The sequence below is a fragment of the Diplotaxodon limnothrissa genome, linkage group LG3 (assembly GCF_057381915.1).
Source record: "Diplotaxodon limnothrissa isolate DT_005_m linkage group LG3, D_limnothrissa_male_GT1.1, whole genome shotgun sequence".
NCBI classification, from domain to species: Eukaryota; Metazoa; Chordata; class Actinopteri; order Cichliformes; family Cichlidae; genus Diplotaxodon; species Diplotaxodon limnothrissa.
In genome coordinates this window covers 12,197,964-12,217,002 of record NC_140598.1, presented here as the reverse complement: position 1 = coordinate 12,217,002, position 19,039 = coordinate 12,197,964, and the positions used below count along the sequence as shown (strand labels likewise).

The 19,039-nt window shown below is 41.5% G+C and overlaps 1 protein-coding gene across 1 annotated transcript in view; it reads right to left on the bottom strand.

Annotated features, from left to right (window-relative positions):
* Window positions 1-18,422, bottom strand: part of LOC146634549 (ribonuclease inhibitor-like) — a gene marked incomplete at its 5' end in the record, with an annotated part of 78,537 nt that extends 60,115 nt beyond the window's left edge. Inside the window, 2 exons of the mRNA XM_085377881.1 lie at window positions 15,910-16,083; window positions 18,241-18,422. Of these exons, the coding sequence (XP_085234007.1) occupies window positions 15,910-16,083; window positions 18,241-18,422 (356 nt within the window). The remainder of the gene's footprint in view (window positions 1-15,909; window positions 16,084-18,240) is intronic.
* Between the last annotated feature and the right edge of the window lie 617 nt (window positions 18,423-19,039).

The window sequence follows — 19,039 nt, the reverse complement described above, 5'->3', positions numbered from 1 at the left end:
TGTATTCTAAAACACTTCTTCAGCAGAGAATCAGAGAGGAGAAACACAGGTTTTCTTGCTAGCAAGGGCAGCCACCAGAGCGCTCGCACGAGAGAGTGAGGGCTCAGAGACTCGCAACTCTGAGACTGCCCTGGTCTTTATTTATACTTCAGTGGGCGTTTGTTCCTTACATTGGAATGTGGAGGTGTGTGTGTCAGAGTGTGACCCCATAAACGACTTCCCTTAACCTGCTGGTCTGGAAAATCCAACAGTTCATCTATATGTAAAAAAGGGCACTCAGACTAAGACTGACATAGCTACATTAATCCTCCCGTAAAACAATAAGACAAGGTACGACCTTTCCCATGCTCCCAGGATGTGGGGGTGAATGCCAGAGCACTCTGGAATGCACGCAAAGCTTTTGCAGACTATTAAGGGTCACACATCCTATCACTACCATATGTAAACTTATATTATTAAAAGATTATACTGACTACTAAATACAATTTTCTATTGACAGCTGTAATACCTGGGGGGCCGGTCTCTCTAGTCAAAATGCCCGGGCCGATTTTTTGTCCCAGTCCAGCCCTGGCCAACAGGGAAACAAACGCCGACACTGCGGTGCAAGTCTCGGATGATAGTACACCTAAAGCTGGGCAGACACTGCAATTTTCAAACTGCACGATTGGCTCGCAGGGGTTATAAGTTGGTAGGTCACGATGCAGGTCTCACACTATACCGCCCGATGCTCTGATGCGACCTGAGTCACACTGTGCCGCCATAAAATGAAGGTTATAAGAGAAAATCTGTCGCTCGCTCTCTCTCTCTCTGTGTCTTTCACTCACGCAGACACGGACATGCACCACCGCCATCAACTTTGCAAAATTGAATGAAATGAAAAACATTGATCAGGCAGCTGTGATTGAGCAGTGTTGCGAAATCAGTTTTACCCCGGTTCTTTTATTCGTCGAAACTTCCAGAGACGGCACCGGAACTCAGTAGTCATTTCACAAAACCTTTATTCATCTTTATTCATCTTCATTTAAGCATGCACTTCTAGAAGGGAAGACGAGGCCGGTGTGTCCCTCTGCAAAAAATCTTCACCCCTTTGTTAGTTACAGCCAGCTTTATAGAGGCGACCCCCTCATAAACCACCTACGGTGTGCTGCAAACTCTGTGTCTGTGTCTATGTGCACGAGCACATGAATGCCTACATGTGCGCGTTCCCACGTGTCTATGTGAGTGCTCGTGTGTGACCTGTGTGTATGTGTGAGTGCACATGAGTGAGTGTGCGTGTGGATGTGTGTGCGTGACAGTTAAAACACTGTGGGTGTAGGTGACTCCCTAGGTCATAAAACCCATCTCCCTTCCAGACCACAGTTATCCAGTTACAAATGTTGAGACCCCCACCCAAACATTCTCTGGGGAAATTCCACTCAGCTCTCTGTTTTACTTTCACAGTTCAAGTGGGGGAGAGGTCTCCTACAATCTACTCCTAAGTTCACGACACAGTGAGGCCTTTATTACATTGAGGGCAGTGTCAGTGTTTCTACAATAGTTGTACATTCTATGTTAACACATTTCTAAACTCTAAAATAAGCTAAACACTCCTACAGCAGCAGTGTAAATCCAACTATTTTCACAGTTGTTGTGGTCGTGATAATTTTGTGATGCCACATCGAAAAGGCTCAGATGAGCTTTCCAAAGTTCTACAAGTTGTGCCTCCATCGCTTGTGTCCAGATCACACGCTGCACAGCCGTGCTGCACCGTCTTTTTCACCGACGTTTACGTGTTTGCGCGTGAGCAGTGTGAGCGGCTGCGGTGACACCCTGACGAGCGAGCAATGTTTGTTCGCTCAGAGAAAGAAAAAAAGGCTGCAAAAGTACAGGGAGGAATGGGAAAAGGGAAACACCTGGCTGGAAAAGGTCACCATAACACCTATAAAGCGCACTGCACTGTGTGACGGTGCACTTTTTCCATAGGCATGCTTCTAATGGTGGGCACATGAAGAACATGAGGGGCGTGAAAGCTCGGGGAACCCTTAACCAATTTCTTGTCCACCAGGCCACGGCAGAAGCAGATATGGTATGTAAACACTGGTTTGTGTTTTAAACCCTCTGGTTAAGGTTAATATGGGCATGTGCAGTGAATATCAGCGCTATGTGGCCAGAAGTGTGATAATATAATTTATTTTGTGTAATAAACAACTGCAAGGATAGATGATTACAACAAATAGATGACTAATACATAAAAGTAATACATAGATGAATAATGATGATGAGTTATGATGCGTAATCATGGGAACAAGCGGGTTTACAAACAGGAGCAAAAGCTGAAATAATGCCTCTACTGAAGCCAATTGCACTAAATGCACTAAATGTGCACTGTTACAAGAATATTTTTCTTTCTATTGTTTTCTATTAATTTATATAATTTTAAATTAAGCAGGACAGAGTTCTTATAAAGAAAGATTTACTTATATTCACAAAAGTTAAGCATGACAGGCTTCTGTTTAAGAAAGAGACCTGTTTTACTGTGTCAATGTTGTCATTTTGAGCTAAAAATAAATGGCTAAATGATCATTTGTTTCCCATGTGTTCATATCACAAAGAACACGCATCTGCTTAAATCAAATTCAAGTCAAATGGTTAAAAAAAATAATTTCACACACAAAAAAAAAAAAGAGCTAAAAAATTCACCACACTGGGAAGGGTGAAGACAACTGGGTTGCCCGTCCCTGGCCACGAGGTGCCCCTTATTTATTTCTCAGGGAGTTGGCAACCCTATGTTTACATGATCAAAATAACTTGAACACAAACACAAACAAACAAAGAGGAAGACCGCACTGGAAGGAAAAAACTACAAGTCCCAGTGTTGGGTCTAAACTCAGACCCCGCTGTATCCAGGACTTATTCCCATGAAAGAAAAACAAGGCAACAGTGTTCAATCGATTTCTTGCGCAAGGGAGGCCCTCATCCGTGTCCAGCACGTCGAAATGACCCCCATGGTGGCCTCCTCTCGCTGCCTTTTATTGACAAACCATCCTCTGTGCTTAGGGAGCAGTAGTGAAAGTATTGAGCCTCCGTTGAGAGGAGGAGGAGGAAGGTGGAGCTGAGGCAGGTGAGCAAAGGCGTAGATTTTGCATGGACGGGAGGGACGTGTCCCCACCAATAATTTGATCTCTTCAAGAAAAGAAAAACAAACCCGATAGAAAGAAAGAAAAAAAACAATCTGTCAGCGTCTCATTCACCCAGCGGTGCAGAAAGAGTTAAATTATGTTCTCTACTGGAGTCCTACGTCATGTGACAAATATGGCCAATGTGATTGGCTGTGCCTTTCAGGGAGCTCTGTTTAGTAGTGATGTGCGATACCACTGATTTCCTTTCCGATCCGATACCAAGTAAAATTCAGGGTGGTATCGGTGATACTGATCCGATACCGATACTCTGTACAAAAACTTAATGTTTCATTGCATTACATAATACAATATATAATTGTATTATGTAATTGTAATAATAACATAACCATATTGCTTCATAATGATTAGAGGACATCAGACAACTTGTTTTTATTGCTTAATAATGCAGAATAATCATATAGAAATAAAAAAAAAAAAAAAAACTGACGTTGTGCTATTTGAGCATGTTGCCTGCCTGCAGCACTAAAGGACTCTGCGAGAGACGTCTGTCTCGCCCTAGCAGCACCTGTCCCTGTCCTCCTCTTCAGTTCACCTCAACATAAGCTCGTCATATTCTGTGATGGGATTTACTCCGAGGTGTTTGACGAGGTCAGTGGTGTTGCCACAACACCTCACTGTCTTGCCACATATATCACAAACCGCGTCTGGGCTGTTTGTGGAGGTAAAACGCGTCCACACAGGACTCTGTTTGCGCTCAGCCATTGTTGTGAGTGTGCACGCCATGGGCTGCGACACATTTATACAGCCGTATTTTGCATATGACTATGAAAGGCATAAGAGGAAGTAGTTCCTTCCAAATTAGACGATCCGAATGATATAGTTTCTTTCCACTGCGTTCATTTTAATGGAAAAACTACAAATTTACCCCAGAGTACTAAAATATCGATATTATAATATGAGAATCGATTCTAGAACATAAATTGCTGGTATCAGAAGAATCGATATTTCAGTATCAATCCGCACACCACTACTGTTTAGTTTTAGCAGCGGCAAGCCTGCGCTGCTAGGGCCTGCAAGGAGGAGAGGTGGGTGGCAGCAAAAAGGAAGTACCTGGATATAAGAAAGTGTTTTTCAAAGAAACCTGTAAGTTACTTAAAGTCAAGCTCACTCATAAAATGTGTCCGTCACAATAACATTAGAGGCTATGCTAGGCTTTGGCCCACATCAGTCTAAAATTGTATGTAACCATGAATAACGTGTTTTGGAAACTAACTGCACAACAGGCAGCACTGTTAGTTCTCTCAGTCTCTGAGCAGCATTTCTAATTTTGATTGAAACTGTCAGAGAAAACGGCAGCGTCGAGCGAGCCAGGATATTAGTTTACAGAGGCTGTTAAAATTATATGTCTGTCATGGTTCGGCTGTGTGGCAGGCAGGAGAGGACCCAAACGCAAACTCACGGAGACAAAACGTAAACTCAAAAATACAGCTTTAATGCTGGCATAAAGTGAAACACAAAAAACAGTACTAAACTTAAACTGGGGAGACTAAAGCACAAGGCCACAGGGAAAAATCACACAGCTATGAGGGAGACTACGACACTGACAAAGAGAAACACAGAGCTTAAATACACTGAGTGATAACGAGGGAATGAGACACAGAAGGGGAGCACAGCTGGGAGTAATCAGGGTGGACGAGACAGGGACGCAAAACTAGAAACACTCACATGAGGCATGGACCTACAAAGTAAAACAGGAAACACACCGACTGAATTCTAAACATGCAACTTAACAGCAACAGGGGAGACAGAACATAGGAACCTGAAACATGGTACAAAACATCACAGTGGACATAACATGGAACACAGGGAAGCCATATGACAAAGCCAAAGACTAAACCTATGATAACCATAACTGAAATCTAGGGAAACAGGAAACAGTACAACAAAGGACTCAAAACATAATCCATAATATAAAAACACGAGATCTCTTCAAAATAAAACGGGAAACATGAGAGGCACACATGACAACATAAGACAACAGACATGAAACACACGAAGGGCAAGGGAGACTTCACAGGGGTAGAAAACACAAGAGGGAACTAATAAGCAAATGAACATAGGAGACATAATGAGCTTAAACATACTTTAAACATCAAAATGAACTAAAACTCAAAACACTGGGCCATAAGACCCAGGACCGTGACAATGTCTGACGTTAAAATGTTGGTGACACAATAATTTCATCCTAATGGCACTGACATATTCATAGGGTTCATTTTTGAGACAAAATATAACGAGGTAGTCATGATTTTGCAAATAAATAAAAATAAAACCTTGTAGTGCCGTTTGCACAAATTGTTTTAAAAATGCACTCACTCTACAAACATTACTGATGAGTCAAGATCTGCACAAAGTGACAGAAACATCGAAGCAGCTCCACATTTTATTCTTATTGTCATGTATGTCCTATTTATCAGGTGACAGAAGAACCAACACAAAGCTCAGAGAGTAATGGTGACACAAGATCACAGGTGAAAATAAAAAACTTAAAATAACCCGGTTGCACAAATATGCACACCCTTAAACTAATACTTTGTTGCAGCACCTTTGCCTTTTATCACTCTAATCAGTCTTTTTGGGTAGGAACCTATTAGCATGGCACATCTTGATGTGGAAATATTTGCTCACTCTTCTTTGAAAAATTCACATATAAAACTATGAATTGTAATTTTAAATGGTTTAAAAACAGGTAGAATAGCACATGTAGGCAAGTATACTTCTCCTTTTTTATCAAGAAGCAAAGACAAAAAGGGGAACAAGAGAAACAGGGCAGGGTTCGGTGGTTGAATCATCCGTCCCCACCAATGCCAAAACCAAATCTACGCCTTTGCAGGTGAGTGTTAACATGAATATGTTTCTTCTTATGACATAAAATAATTCCACGCTGTTCGTGTCTGTGGGTGAAATGTGAGGCCGGTCGGCTCCTCTGAGCGCTGGTTTCCTGTAAGTAGAGAGGAAGTGAGTTTAGCTGAGCCTCCATTTAGTGTGAGAGAGCAGGAGGAGAGTGAGAGCTGTGCTGAGGCAGGGTGAGTGTTAACACCGCTCTGACATTACTGTGTCTCTGTGGCGGGAACAACAGGCTCCGTCAGTGGAGGCAAAAATAATCAGACTTTGGTTTTTCAAAGGAAACAACTTTATGTCGGAAGTTCCCGCACGCTCATTGGATAACGATGTGTCAATCTCGAGCTATTAGCCAATGAGCGTGCAGATTCACAGAAAGACCCGCCTTTATCACGGGACTTTAAAAACTACAATGTGTCTGTGAAGGTTCTCAGTCATCCAGGTCATCGTAGTCAAAGGAGCTTGCAAAGAAAAGCGTCTGGACTTCTTTAAGTTACTTGAAGACGTTTCACCTCTCATCCGAGAAGCTTCTTTCGTTTCGGGTGTGTTCATTGTGAAACCTGGCCCCACCTTATCATGCGAATTCCTGAGATCAGATGGCCCAGGATGTGAGTGGGCGTTAAGCCGTCTGGGAAGGGATCTCAAAACTGGATTATAGATGGCAGAGAGTTGGTGTCGTAAACCCCCGCCTCTGTTCAAAGATGGTCGCTCACAGTGGACATAGATGGCTTCTTTCACTCTTTCAAACCATCTGTCCTCTCTGTCCAAAATGTGAACATTGGCATCCTCGAAAGAGTGTCCTTTATCCTTAAGATGCAGATGGACTGCTGAGTCTTGTCCTGTGGAGGTGGCTCTTCTGTGTTGTGCCATGCGCTTATGAAGTGGCTGTTTGGTCTCTCCAATGTAGAGGTCTGAGCATTCCTCGCTGCACTGTACAGCATACACCACATTGTTAAGTCTGTGTTTAGGCGTTTTATCTTTCGGGTGAACCAGTTTTTGTCTGAGCGTGTTGGTGGGTCTGAAATGCACCGGGATGTCATGCTTGGAGAAAAAAAAAACTACAATGGCGACAGAAACTCCGTGAGTGGAGTTCAGGGTGACGTTATGAAACTGTGATGTTTGAGCCACTTCCTGTTCTCAGTCCCAGCGTCCTGATCACCGAGGTTTCTGTTGCTCTGATATCTGATATTGATTATATTGGTAAACAGGCTGTAGCATAAACATCAAACACAGCTGAAGCAGTTTTTGGATGGTTGGCTTCAAATGATCCGTCAGTTTGAAAAGTAAAAACAATTTAAAAATAGGTGAAGCTGATGCAGGGTGAGTGTTAACACCAGGACTTTAGAGGGAAGAAGAGTCACAGCATGTTGTTGACGCGTTGTTGTTCAATCGGGGGAGGCTCTCCGTTGAGGAGAAAAGCTTGAATTTGTTTGTATACGGATTATCCATTGTTTATTATTGCTCACCAAACAACTATCTGATTGAATAGTTTTCTTATCAGATAGAGAAATAAAATGCGTCGCAAAATGTAAAAGCAAAATTTCCCCGCCTGGGCTGCCTTGCGCCTGATTGTTCTGTAAATAGTTTGAAATGGTTACATAAAAAGCGTCTGAGCCTTGGCTGCATTTTTAGGTAAATATAACTTTGTTGTCTGCAAAACTTGTGTATTTTAAAAAATGTACAATTTCTGTTTGCATTTCAAGTTATGAAAATGATTTGTTAAACATGCTTGTGGTTTTTACAATCAAAAATATCACTTTCTACTTGTATTTTAAATTTTGTCTGAATTTAGATAAATTGTGCTGATACACTTTGTCAAAATGAGAAAATAACAGATTGGCAAGATAAACAATTTTTAAATGTGAAATATAGAGGCCAAATCAAAAGTAGTCAAAAACGGCCAATTACACCCTGGACACCAGCTTTCTGGAGTATTTGAAATAACGGTAATATGAGTGATCCATATGGTCACAAAGAATAGCCACTTGTTTCTGTGCTACCAAAGTTCCCCGGCTTTCATTCAAAATGTGTTTATGGTCAGCACCTGCACATTAAACTACTTAAACATTATAAATGTCTTCAAGCTCACACTGAGGCCTGTGGGGCACAATCAGCCACTGAGACAGTTCACACATTTATATGTGTTTGTATATGAATATTTCATACTTTAAGGCTGCCTGTTTATTTAAGGGAGATGAACAAAATACATTGGAATTGTACAAAATAATATCACAGATGACAAATTCAATAGATTTTAAGTAGATGCTTGTGCATTCTTAAAGTCTTATATGTTGAATTGAACTATTTGATCTGTTCAAAGCCTCCCAGTCAGTGCTGTTCTCCATGCCTGTCTGACTGTACATGTTATTAGCACAAACACTTTAAAGGTGATCCTTTAGGACTTCAGCAATAATACAGACAGCAATGTAGTTAGCAATAAAACAGTTTTATTGGGAATTAACTTAAAAAACAGACAGACATCTGTCTCCTAATTCTTGTCACACAAGAAAGAAGCATCAATATCTGATGAGCAGACTTATTTCTTTCTTTGTTCACGTTTTCACATCTTAATTTTTAAGTGAAATGGGCATTTAGAGTTTATACACTATGTATATAAGGTAGTACAGTACAGTGGAACCCCGACTTACAAAATGAATTCATTCCCGAGGGTCTTTCGTAATTGAGTTGCGCGTTTTAAGTGAGGCGATGCTGAACGATAGGCTATAGGCTAATTGCTAACTAGAACAACAATTCGTCGTTCAAGTGGAACAGCGAAGCGCAAGTGCGGAAACCAAGGGGTTGTCACATGATTGGAAGGCATTGTGGGCGTTGTAGGCTCAGCCAATCGGAGCCAGCGGATTTTGTTACTCGGGCATTTTGCCATAACACGGGCAGAAATATTGCCATTCAGTGCCTTCGTAACTTGAATTTTTCGTGAAATGGGGCATTTGTAAGTCGGGGTTCCACTGTATTTTTGTGTGGTGCGTTTTTCTATTTCTTAGCAAAAGTTGAACAAAGGTATTTAAGTTCACGTAGGATGATTTGTTTTCATTTTCACATGGTTTTACTGAGGTAATGCGAATTGAAACATGCATTCTTTTTTTTTTTTTGGCGGGGGGCTGAAAAAGCTGGAAAAGCTTGAAAAGGGACCTTGAAAGTGCTTAAAAAGTGCTTGAATTTGACCCTGAAAAAGGCGTATGAACCCTGCTCACGGCAAAGCGTGGGACAGACCCGCTCGCCTCGCAAGCAATCGAGCTGTTATTACCACCGACAAAGCGCATGTCCCGGTACACAGCTGCCATAACCCCCGCTGTACACTGACTTCATTTACTGAGGTTTTATTTCCTGATGTTCGTATGTGTCATACGTGTTCCAGTCGCCAATTCTGAATAATAACTAACATTAAAAACATGTTTAAGGAGGAGAGAGAGCAAAAAAATTCGATTAACAGCTGATGTTTGGGTTTTTGTTCAATAATCAGCGTGACCTGATAAACGCATAAAAGAAATAACGGAGTTTCCGTCATGTAGTAACTGTTAGGTTTAACTGTACAAAGGTGGTTCGACACTATGAAACACACACAGACTTCATGATGTTCGCCTCATTTTTTTTTATTGTGAATATTAATCATGAGGGTAAACGGCCCTGTACACCACGGAGCGAGGTCAGCATGTCCACGATATCTTCAGCTCTCTGAGTTAACCCATCAAACTAATCTAACGCTCATCTACGAATAATTCACGGTCATATCAATATTATTTTACAGAAAATCATCCTTATTGCTGCCAACTATTCCAGAGACATGAAAATCTACAGCATAAAGAACACAAAAAAATATAGCAGTCTAACGCAACACTGTAACAGAGATGAATGCATCAGTGTCACAGATCAAAGTGGAATGAATGTGATTGGTTGAACTGGTGTTCGTGATCTGTGTTTTCTGCATTTTCATCAGCGTAAGAGACTCAGCAGCAGATTATGACAGCACCCAACTCAAGTAGCTCTGGATTAACCCTCGGTTAAGAAGGTGATAGTACTCTGAGCGGGGCCCTGGGTACGTTACTTATTGTATTGGCAAACAGGAGAAACAATAGCTAACCAGTTTTAACCTTTGTACTTAGAAATCTTAATGTTGGCAGTGCTTCCACTTAGTGAAAATAAGGAGTTCTGTCTAATCTTCACTAAGAATAATGAATTTATCTAACATGTTAAACCTCTCTCTTACCTTTTTAGTAACCCTTATCACTTATAAACTCTGTAAATCATAAATATGACAAAACACAAAACTTTAAATTCAAAATGTAAGATTTAGTCAAAACAAAGTATGATTTAAATAAAAAAAAAATACAATATTCCAAGTTCTGAAGTGTTTCCTTACAATTAAATTGGATGGTTTTTTCCTCTTCACAATTCACAGTCAGTGTTTTAGAAACAACACATTTATCCAAGATATTCCCCTTTTTAGTCCAGTTCAAATTTGTAACCTTTTAGAGCTCATTTACTGAAACCGTTGCAGGCCTGATCGTTGCTCGGGCTCGTTGGGCCAGAAAACACACAAATGGCCGCTTCGCTTGATAAACAAGCAGAAAACAAAACGCACGTGCTCGTGGCTACTCACAAATCCTTCGGGCTAAGTGCGAGGACAAGCTGAGGGGCAGGCTCGGTTTGTGACCATGCGGCCTCCACTCGGCAACGTGGTCGGAATTAGCGGCATACATGGGCTGCTGAGCACACTGGGACAAACCCACAGAAATCCTATCCACAGCAGAAGGGTCCAGAGAATTCCTCTCGGTCCACTGTGCATTAGAGATTACTATTTAGTTCCATGGAGTAATCTGTAGCTTACATACTCAGCATACATAGCTAATACAGGCTCTAAAATGCTAACATGCTAACTCGCGATTAACATCATACATTTTAAGTACTTATACATTCCGTTTAAGCTCAATGCTAACTCCACATTCTGTACTCACTCATCACAGGGCAAAACAGTCCATAACAGAAACATAGACTCTGCATCCCCGGCTATTGTTTTGACTATTCTCCCGTTAACTCTGGTACACAACCTCCTCCGGTAACGTGCTGCTGCCGACTCTCACTAGCTTAGTTTTTCTTTTCTTCGCCTCACTTAGATCCCGCCTTCCTCACGTCTGATTGGACAATAGGTTTACATCAACCAATGGGATAAAAACAAATACAAGATTGACAACCCAAAATGAGCTTGTAAAACAACTTGAAGCAAATACGAAGTTTTCCTTGTTTTACATTAGATAACAAACCTTTGGGTTTCTTGTAACTTTAACTCCATGAACACTTAAATTATAATTGACTTCTATTTATTGTGATTTTAAACACGTTTTTAATGCATTTGAACTCTTTTGTTTTTTAAACACATATGAAATATTTACAATAAAGTTTTTACATGACAATATTTATATCCTTTTAACCTGTAGTGTCTAAAATAGATATTTGAGACCAGGCTACATACATTTGATGAATCACCAAATTAATAAACGCAAGATACAATCAAACCTGTTCCGACAGTTTGAGTTTGTGTTCCTTCAGCTGCAGACTCGCTGCTTTTTAAATGTTTGAGAGCGAAGATGAGATAGAGAATCAGCAGCAAAGAGAACAGAGAAAATCCAAACCAGAGTTTTTCTCTGAATTAAAAGGAAACAACAATATATTCTACATGGTGAAACTGATGGTTTCTGGTGTTTGGGTCTGTTTTTCTGTATTCATGCAGATAAAGTGTAAACTCAGATGAATTATACCATCAAATGTTAAAGGAAAATATCAGGATGAGTGTCTGTGAGCTGAGAAGGACGTGAAGCGAGCAGTTTATCCCAGAGCTGAAGCTGCTCTGTGTGCAGAGATGAGCTCAGATTCCTGCTGTGATTGATCAACAGTCACAGAAATGTAGACTTGTAGTTATTACTGCAGTATGGTCACAGCAGATACTGATAAACATGTATTATGAGGATGGATGATCAAGTTTCTCACTCTCTCCTTTAAATCTCAGCTTATTAGGGCGGCATTAGGAAATAGCCCCCCTCCAAAGAATGAATAAATGAATGATGATAATAATAAAATGATTCAAAAGCAGAGCTCAGAGTGGTAGAATGGTCAAACATGGATCCACGGGTGGTTCAGCTGCATTTGGTGACGTGACTAAAGCAAATCTTTCAAATAATCCCACCATCAACGGGATGTTGTCTCCTTTACTACGGTTACTTTACTTGGTCACCGTGTGAATTTCTTTGAAATGAACCAAATTCTTTTATTTGTTGGTTGTTGCATATTTAACCTCTACAGTCAGGAAAGGAGGAGACGAGGCCTCAACAATGTTGAGTTGTAGCTGTGGTTCAGGTTAGAGTGAGTGTCCATGGAATAAATGTAAGTCAGTGAACTGGAAACATGACTGTTCAAACTTTGTTTTCCTTTTTATAATGAGTCTAATCAAAGGTGGACAGAAGTATCTCCACTTTGACTTTTCTGTGTCACCATCAGAGCTTCTGCACAGTGTGTTTCTGGAGCAGATAACATTGCAGCATTATGGAGACATTATTGAGACAAAAAGGAAAGCGTCTGCTGCTGCTTCAACCTCTCTGGATCATCAGGACACAGCTCCTCCTCTCTCAGCACACACACCGTCCTGTTTACCATCATCAGCTCCACCTGCAGAGAGAAGAAGGAAGAGCAGAGGAGATAAACGAGTGTTTCCAGAGACTCTTCATCAGCTGTCAGTCAGTGATGCAGCACATCCAGTATAAAGAGCAGCAGGGACTTCAGTGCTGGGACTGTACTAGGACTCATTGTTGCTTCACTTTTTCTAATCTTTGGATTTTTATTGAAGTTGATGAAAATGTTTTTCCCTCCTAGTTTGAGTTTGGACTTTCATTCATTAGAAGAACCTTGGTGTGTCCACTCTGAGCTCTGTAGGAACCCCAACAACAAGCCCAACAATCCAGATGGACGGTTCCAGCTGTTAACTGGAGGAATTCCATCCAAACATCTGCTCTCACTAAATTCTTCCTCACCTACAGACTGTGTTCTTCACTGCTTTAAACTTGGAAATGAATGCAGTCATTGGTCTGCATGCTGCTTTGTTCAGAGAGCTGATTGGCTGTTGACAGCGTTTGATCAGAGCCTGTCAGCCGTTACTATGGTGACCATAAAGGTGAGAAACAGGAAGTGTTTGTGTCCAATCCTGAAGCCTGTCACCATTCTCCTCTCACAGCTTCACTGAGAAGCTGCAGCTTTACAGGAAACACTGGATCTTTGTTTCATACTGACTGTGTTTAGTACAATACTGCTGACAGGACCACCCACTCACTCCATCACTCTACTTACAGAAGATTCTCCAGTCTGTAGTCTGGACTCTGCTGAAGATCAGACAGCTGCTTCACATCTGGATCCTTCAGGTTGTTTCCGTACAGGTTCAGCAATCTCAGATGGGAGGGGTTGGACTTCAGCGCTGCTGCCAGATAATCACAGCTGATCTCTGACAAACCACAGAGCCTCAATCTGTATAAAGAATGAAAGATGTAAGTTTATTAGACAAAGTGTGAGCTTGAAATCATTCAGTGTTTCATCATCTGTTCAGAGCTGAAGAAGGTTCAGAATGTAGAAGTTTAGAAAATGGAAACTCCAAACAGCTGAAGCCAACAGGAAGCAGCTTCAAACAGGAACCTGTGCAGAGTTTCAGACTATATGTCCTGATGCAGCCAGTTGGATTTTGGAGATTTGAATCTCTGTTCTGTGACTAAGTCCTTGAATCATTTCTTCCAGTTGGTCCAACAAGACAGACTAAGTGTTGGACATGTGTTGTGGCTCCATTAGGGGAGCTTCTAAATGTGATGTGATGGCCCCTCTGGGTCTGTCAGGTCACAGGACTGAAGAGAGCTCAAACTGGGCACACAGTTGTTCCAGTCTGCACCAAAGACTCTATACTGGGACTGAGGGACTGCTTTTACTGCACCCACTGGGACTTTTTAAAGGTTCGTGTTCTCACTTAGATCATCGATTTCTACTTAGATTTCTTTCTGGGAAAAATGGGGATTACTTTGGAAACAGGAAGTATTTTCCCCAATAAGCAGCCCTGGATTAGTAAATCACTCCAACATGTTCTCAGGCAGAAGAAGCTGTCTTGTTATGAGGGAGAGAAGAAAAAGATTGAGGCACAGAAACTTGTTGAAAGAGAGATAAAGCAGCTAAAATCAGGTGTAAAAGTAAAGCAGAGGATGAGCTGAATAAAGGACACTCAAGGCTGGCTTGGAAAGGAATGAAGTCCATGGTGGGGATGCAGAACAAGGAGCAAAGATGAATGTGATGCTGAATCAGCAGAAGACTTGGACTCATTTGATTCCAGCTTTGATATCATTGATTTCAATGAAGAGCTTTGTGATTGTAGCAAAGGGCTGGTAGCTCTGAGAGTCCCACTGATGAGGTGTTTGTGTGGAAATCTCTTAGTGGGACCAAAGAGAGAAAAAGCCCTGGTCCTGATGCTGTGGAAGGGAAATGATTGAAGTGTGCTGTGAGGAACTGACTGGGAGATTTTCACACATTTTCCAGTCCTCCTTGGAACAACAGGAAGTTCCCAGCATATGGAAACAAAGGTTAAGTGTCCTATGGCACTCAGTGATGATGGTGCCACCACCTCCACCTCTTTGTAAAGGAACTAACTGTAATCTGAAGCTTCAAATGGAACTAAGACTTCCTCCACTAGGTGGCAGTGTCTGATGAGAAAGTGTTAGTGGAGCTGGCCTGGAGTCAGAAACAGGAAGATGCAGGATTTGGGCTGAAATGGGGAAAAGTGGTTAGCACTAGTGCCTTAAAGCAAGAAGGTTGTAGGTTGAAGCTTGTTGGCCTTTCTGTGGAGGTTGGATGTTCTCCCACAGTCCAATGAAATGCTGCTTAGGTTCATTGGTGCTTCTAAATTGGCTGTAGGTGTGGATGTGAGAGAGTGCTTCTCTGTCTCTCTCTGTTGGCCCTGTGATGGACTGCTCACCTGTGCAGGTGGACCACGCCTCTTGCCCTATGACAGCTAGGGCACAGGCTGCAGCCCTGTGAGCCTAAGCTGAATAAACAGTTAGCAAAAATGATCCATAGATGGCCTGAAATCCCCCAGTTAGCAGTTTGGTAGATAGCTATGACATGCTAATCCCATCCAGCAGCTGTATTCTACCTGTAAGCTGATCCCTGCTGAGCCAAAGCACTTTTTCATATACAAATTACAACCTTTAATAGAAACCTATTGGTCAGCATCTTATTAGCCTGCTGTTAGCTTCATTCCACAGAAAACTGAGAGAAACTAACAGAGTTGATAAAGAATAAAGAGAAATGTGCTGATTTAAAGCCTTTGAAGTGCTTCAGATGATCTCTGTCCACTTCTGTCCACTCATTCATTCATGTAAGCTTTCTAATGCAGCTTTGATCTTCACAGTCTGCTTCATGAAACTCATTCTAACCCTGAATGTCAGAGTGTTCCTCCTTCTCTTTCCCATCATTCATGCTGGCAGTGGAGGAGATTTGGATGTTGGACTGTGTTTTGGATGATGTGTGTATGTTTGTGTTGGACTGCTGTCTGTAAAGCAAACGCACATTTTGCTTTGGATTTCAGTGTCAGACAGACTTTAAGGTGGAATGAAGAGTTTGAGAGTTTCACAGTGAATTATCCAGTGGAGGATTTTTCTTCTTCTTTGAAGGTTTGAAATGTGAACATTGTTCTGCTGCAGTCAATGGACTAAACCAGAGAAGAAGAAAACAGACTTTACCATGAAGATCCTCAGTGTGGATCAGTATAATATCAGCCTGATGTCTGCAGTTTAGTGTCAGCACAACTTTCACATCATATTCATCTCAGCACAACTAAAACATACTGACTGACCTCAGAGTTTCAAGTCCACATCCTGGACTCTCCAGGAAACCACACAGATGCTTCACTCCTGAATCCCGCAGCTTGTTCCAGCTCAGGTCCAGCTGTCTCAGATGGGAGGGGTTGGACTTCAGCGCTGCTGCCAGATAATCACAGCTGATCTCTGACAAACCACAGTCCATCAATCTGTATAAAGAATGAAAGATGTAAGTTTATTAGACAAAGTGTGAGCTTGAAATCATTCAGTGTTTCATCATCTGTTCAGAGCTGAAGAAGGTTCAGAATGTAGAAGTTTAGAAAATGGAAACTCCAAACAGCTGAAGCCAACAGGAAGCAGCTTCAAACAAACACAACAAGAGAAAAAACTCTGAATGTTTCACATTAAAGTCGTACATTTATCATAAAAACAGGACAAAGAGTTGAAAAAGTCGTGTTTTTCCTTCCAGGAACCACAAGGCTTCACTTTTAAAGGTGAAGTGTGAAAGAAATGGACATATTTGAAGTCCAACACCTTTTTCCAGTCACATTATTAAAGCAGACAAACTACAAGCTCATTTTCATTCCAACAAGTCATCTTCTGACCTGGACTAACAACACTGGTCTCTATGTGCAGCTGGCTGTGAGACCAGTGCTCAGGGAGCGTCTACAAAGTGCAACACTGAAAGAACATCACACACTCATTTGCTTCCAGCACTTTCACACAAACATCTACTGTCATTATTGTCACCGAACTCTGTGGATCCTTTATTGCAAATTCAAATGGGATCAAATGGTCAGACAAAAGAGGGTTATGAGGAAATATGATGAAATGTTTTGTATTAGCAGCAAGTTATTGAATCATTTTCCTCAGAAACCAAACAAAATGATTGACAAACATGTTTTTACAAACTCATTGTTGGACTTGGATCAGCAGGATAAGCTGATGTTTAAAGGCATTTGAGTCTCGCTGTATGAGAGTCCAGTTATTACTCAATATTTATGGATGATGTTCTTTCAGTGTTGCGCTTTGTAGACGCTCCCTGAGCCTCACAGCCATCTGCACATGGACCAGCTGACATTACCCAGCATTAGAGGCGGCTGTAAAAAAATGGATTTTCCTATTTAAATGGTTTTAATTTGAATAAAGCGATGTTGATTCATTTCAATCCTGAATCGATTTTTAATATAAATGTATTTTGCCAGAATCTCAGGTTAAAGCTCCCAAAAGTATTTCAACAACAAGCAAACAGATAAAACAGTAAATGAGAGCAGCTAAACACACAAAGATGGAAACACAGAGCGTGGATGGTTCACTCGACGGCACGTACACGGACACGCCGTCGGGGCTGAAAGTGGACAGCTCACAGATCCTGAAGCTGCAGGTTTCATCTGTCTCCAACCAAAACTGAGTGAACCAGCAGCAGAAGAAGATCCAAACTACGCTTTACGTTTGATGAACATCGTCATGAATTCTCTCTGACTTTGACGTTTACTTCCTGCACAGCTCTCTCTCTCTCAGTGTACTTCAAGAACAGTTTACCTTCAAAAATCTGTTTCCTGCATTATTCACTGCTTATTACGCACCAGTTTGCTGTTGTGTTCACTGCTGTCGGCCTCCGAAAACAAAGCCTCATTTCTGCTGTTCAATACTGAAGAAATTTAAACCTTTTAAAATGATGACAGATTACAAACTCTCCGCTGTGTCTGTAATCAAACCTCTGTAACTTTGCTTCCCTTCAGCAGCATCAGCTCATGTTCACATGTTGATTCATGGTTTGCTTCAGTTTTTGATGGACTGCAGAATATTTTGAAGGTTATCTGCTATAAAAAGCCAGAACAGGAAAATCTGCTTCATGTGTTTCTGTTTGATCCTCAGTGACTTTGACACAAAGGCCTCTGCTGTGATGATCACACCTCTGATCAAGTCTCACAGTGTCAGCTTTGTTTTTATACATATGGATATGTGCTGATAAATGATCAGAGTTATAATATTTCCCACTGTCTGCTGTGTGCCGTGACCTTTGACCTGCTAAAGACAGTCAGCTGTGGATTATTCATTGTTGTGTCTGATACTTAGAACTGTGAGGAAGAACACTACACAGTTAATCAGGGTCCCCTCTCTCTGAATCAGGAAAGGTGGGCAGGCCGCGTGTGGGCCGCAGGCCATATGTTGAGTCTCACTGTTTGAAATGTGAACATTGTTCTGCTGCAGTCAATGGACTAAACCAGAGAAGAAGAAAACAGACTTTACCATGAAGATCCTCAGTGTGGATCAGTATAATATCAGCCTGATGTCTGCAGTTTAGTGTCAGCACAACTTTCACATCATATTCATCTCAGCACAACTAAAACATGCTGACTGACCTCAGAGTTTCAAGTCCACATCCTGGACTCTCCAGGAAACCACACAGATGCTTCACTCCTGAATCCTGCAGCTTGTTGTTCAGGCTCAGGTCCAGCTGTCTCAGATGGGAGGGGTTGGACTTCAGTGCTGCTGCCAGATAATCACAGCTGATCTCTGACAAACCACAGCGACTCAATCTGTATAAAGAATGAAAGATGTAAGTTTATTAGACAAAGTGTGAGCTTGAAATCATTCAGTGTTTCATCATCTGTTCAGAGCTGAAGAAGGTTCAGAATGTAGAAGTTTAGAAAATGGAAACTCCAAACAGCTGAAGCCAACAGGAAGCAGCTTCAAACAAACACAACAAGAGAAAAAACTCTGAATGTTTCACATTAAAGTCGTACATTTCTCATAAAAACAGGACAAAGACTTAAAAAAGTCGTGTTTTTCCTTCCAGGAACCACAAGGCTTCACTTTTAAAGGTGAAGTGTGAAAGAAATGGACATATTTGAAGTCCAACACCTTTTTCCAGTCACATTATTAAAGCAGACAAACTACAAGCTCATTTTCATTCCAACAAGTCATCTTCTGACCTGGACTAACAACACTGGTCTCTATGTGCAGCTGGCTGTGAGACCAGTGCTCAGGGAGCGTCTACAAAGTGCAACACTGAAAGAACATCACACACTCATTTGCTTCCATCATCCAAACTGAAGAGGAAACAGAGACGGCTCCGCTTCAAAGTAAAAGCTGCTCCTTTTGGACACAGTATCAAAGAAAGTCTACAGTATAACATAGAAAAGACAGAACAAAGTTTTG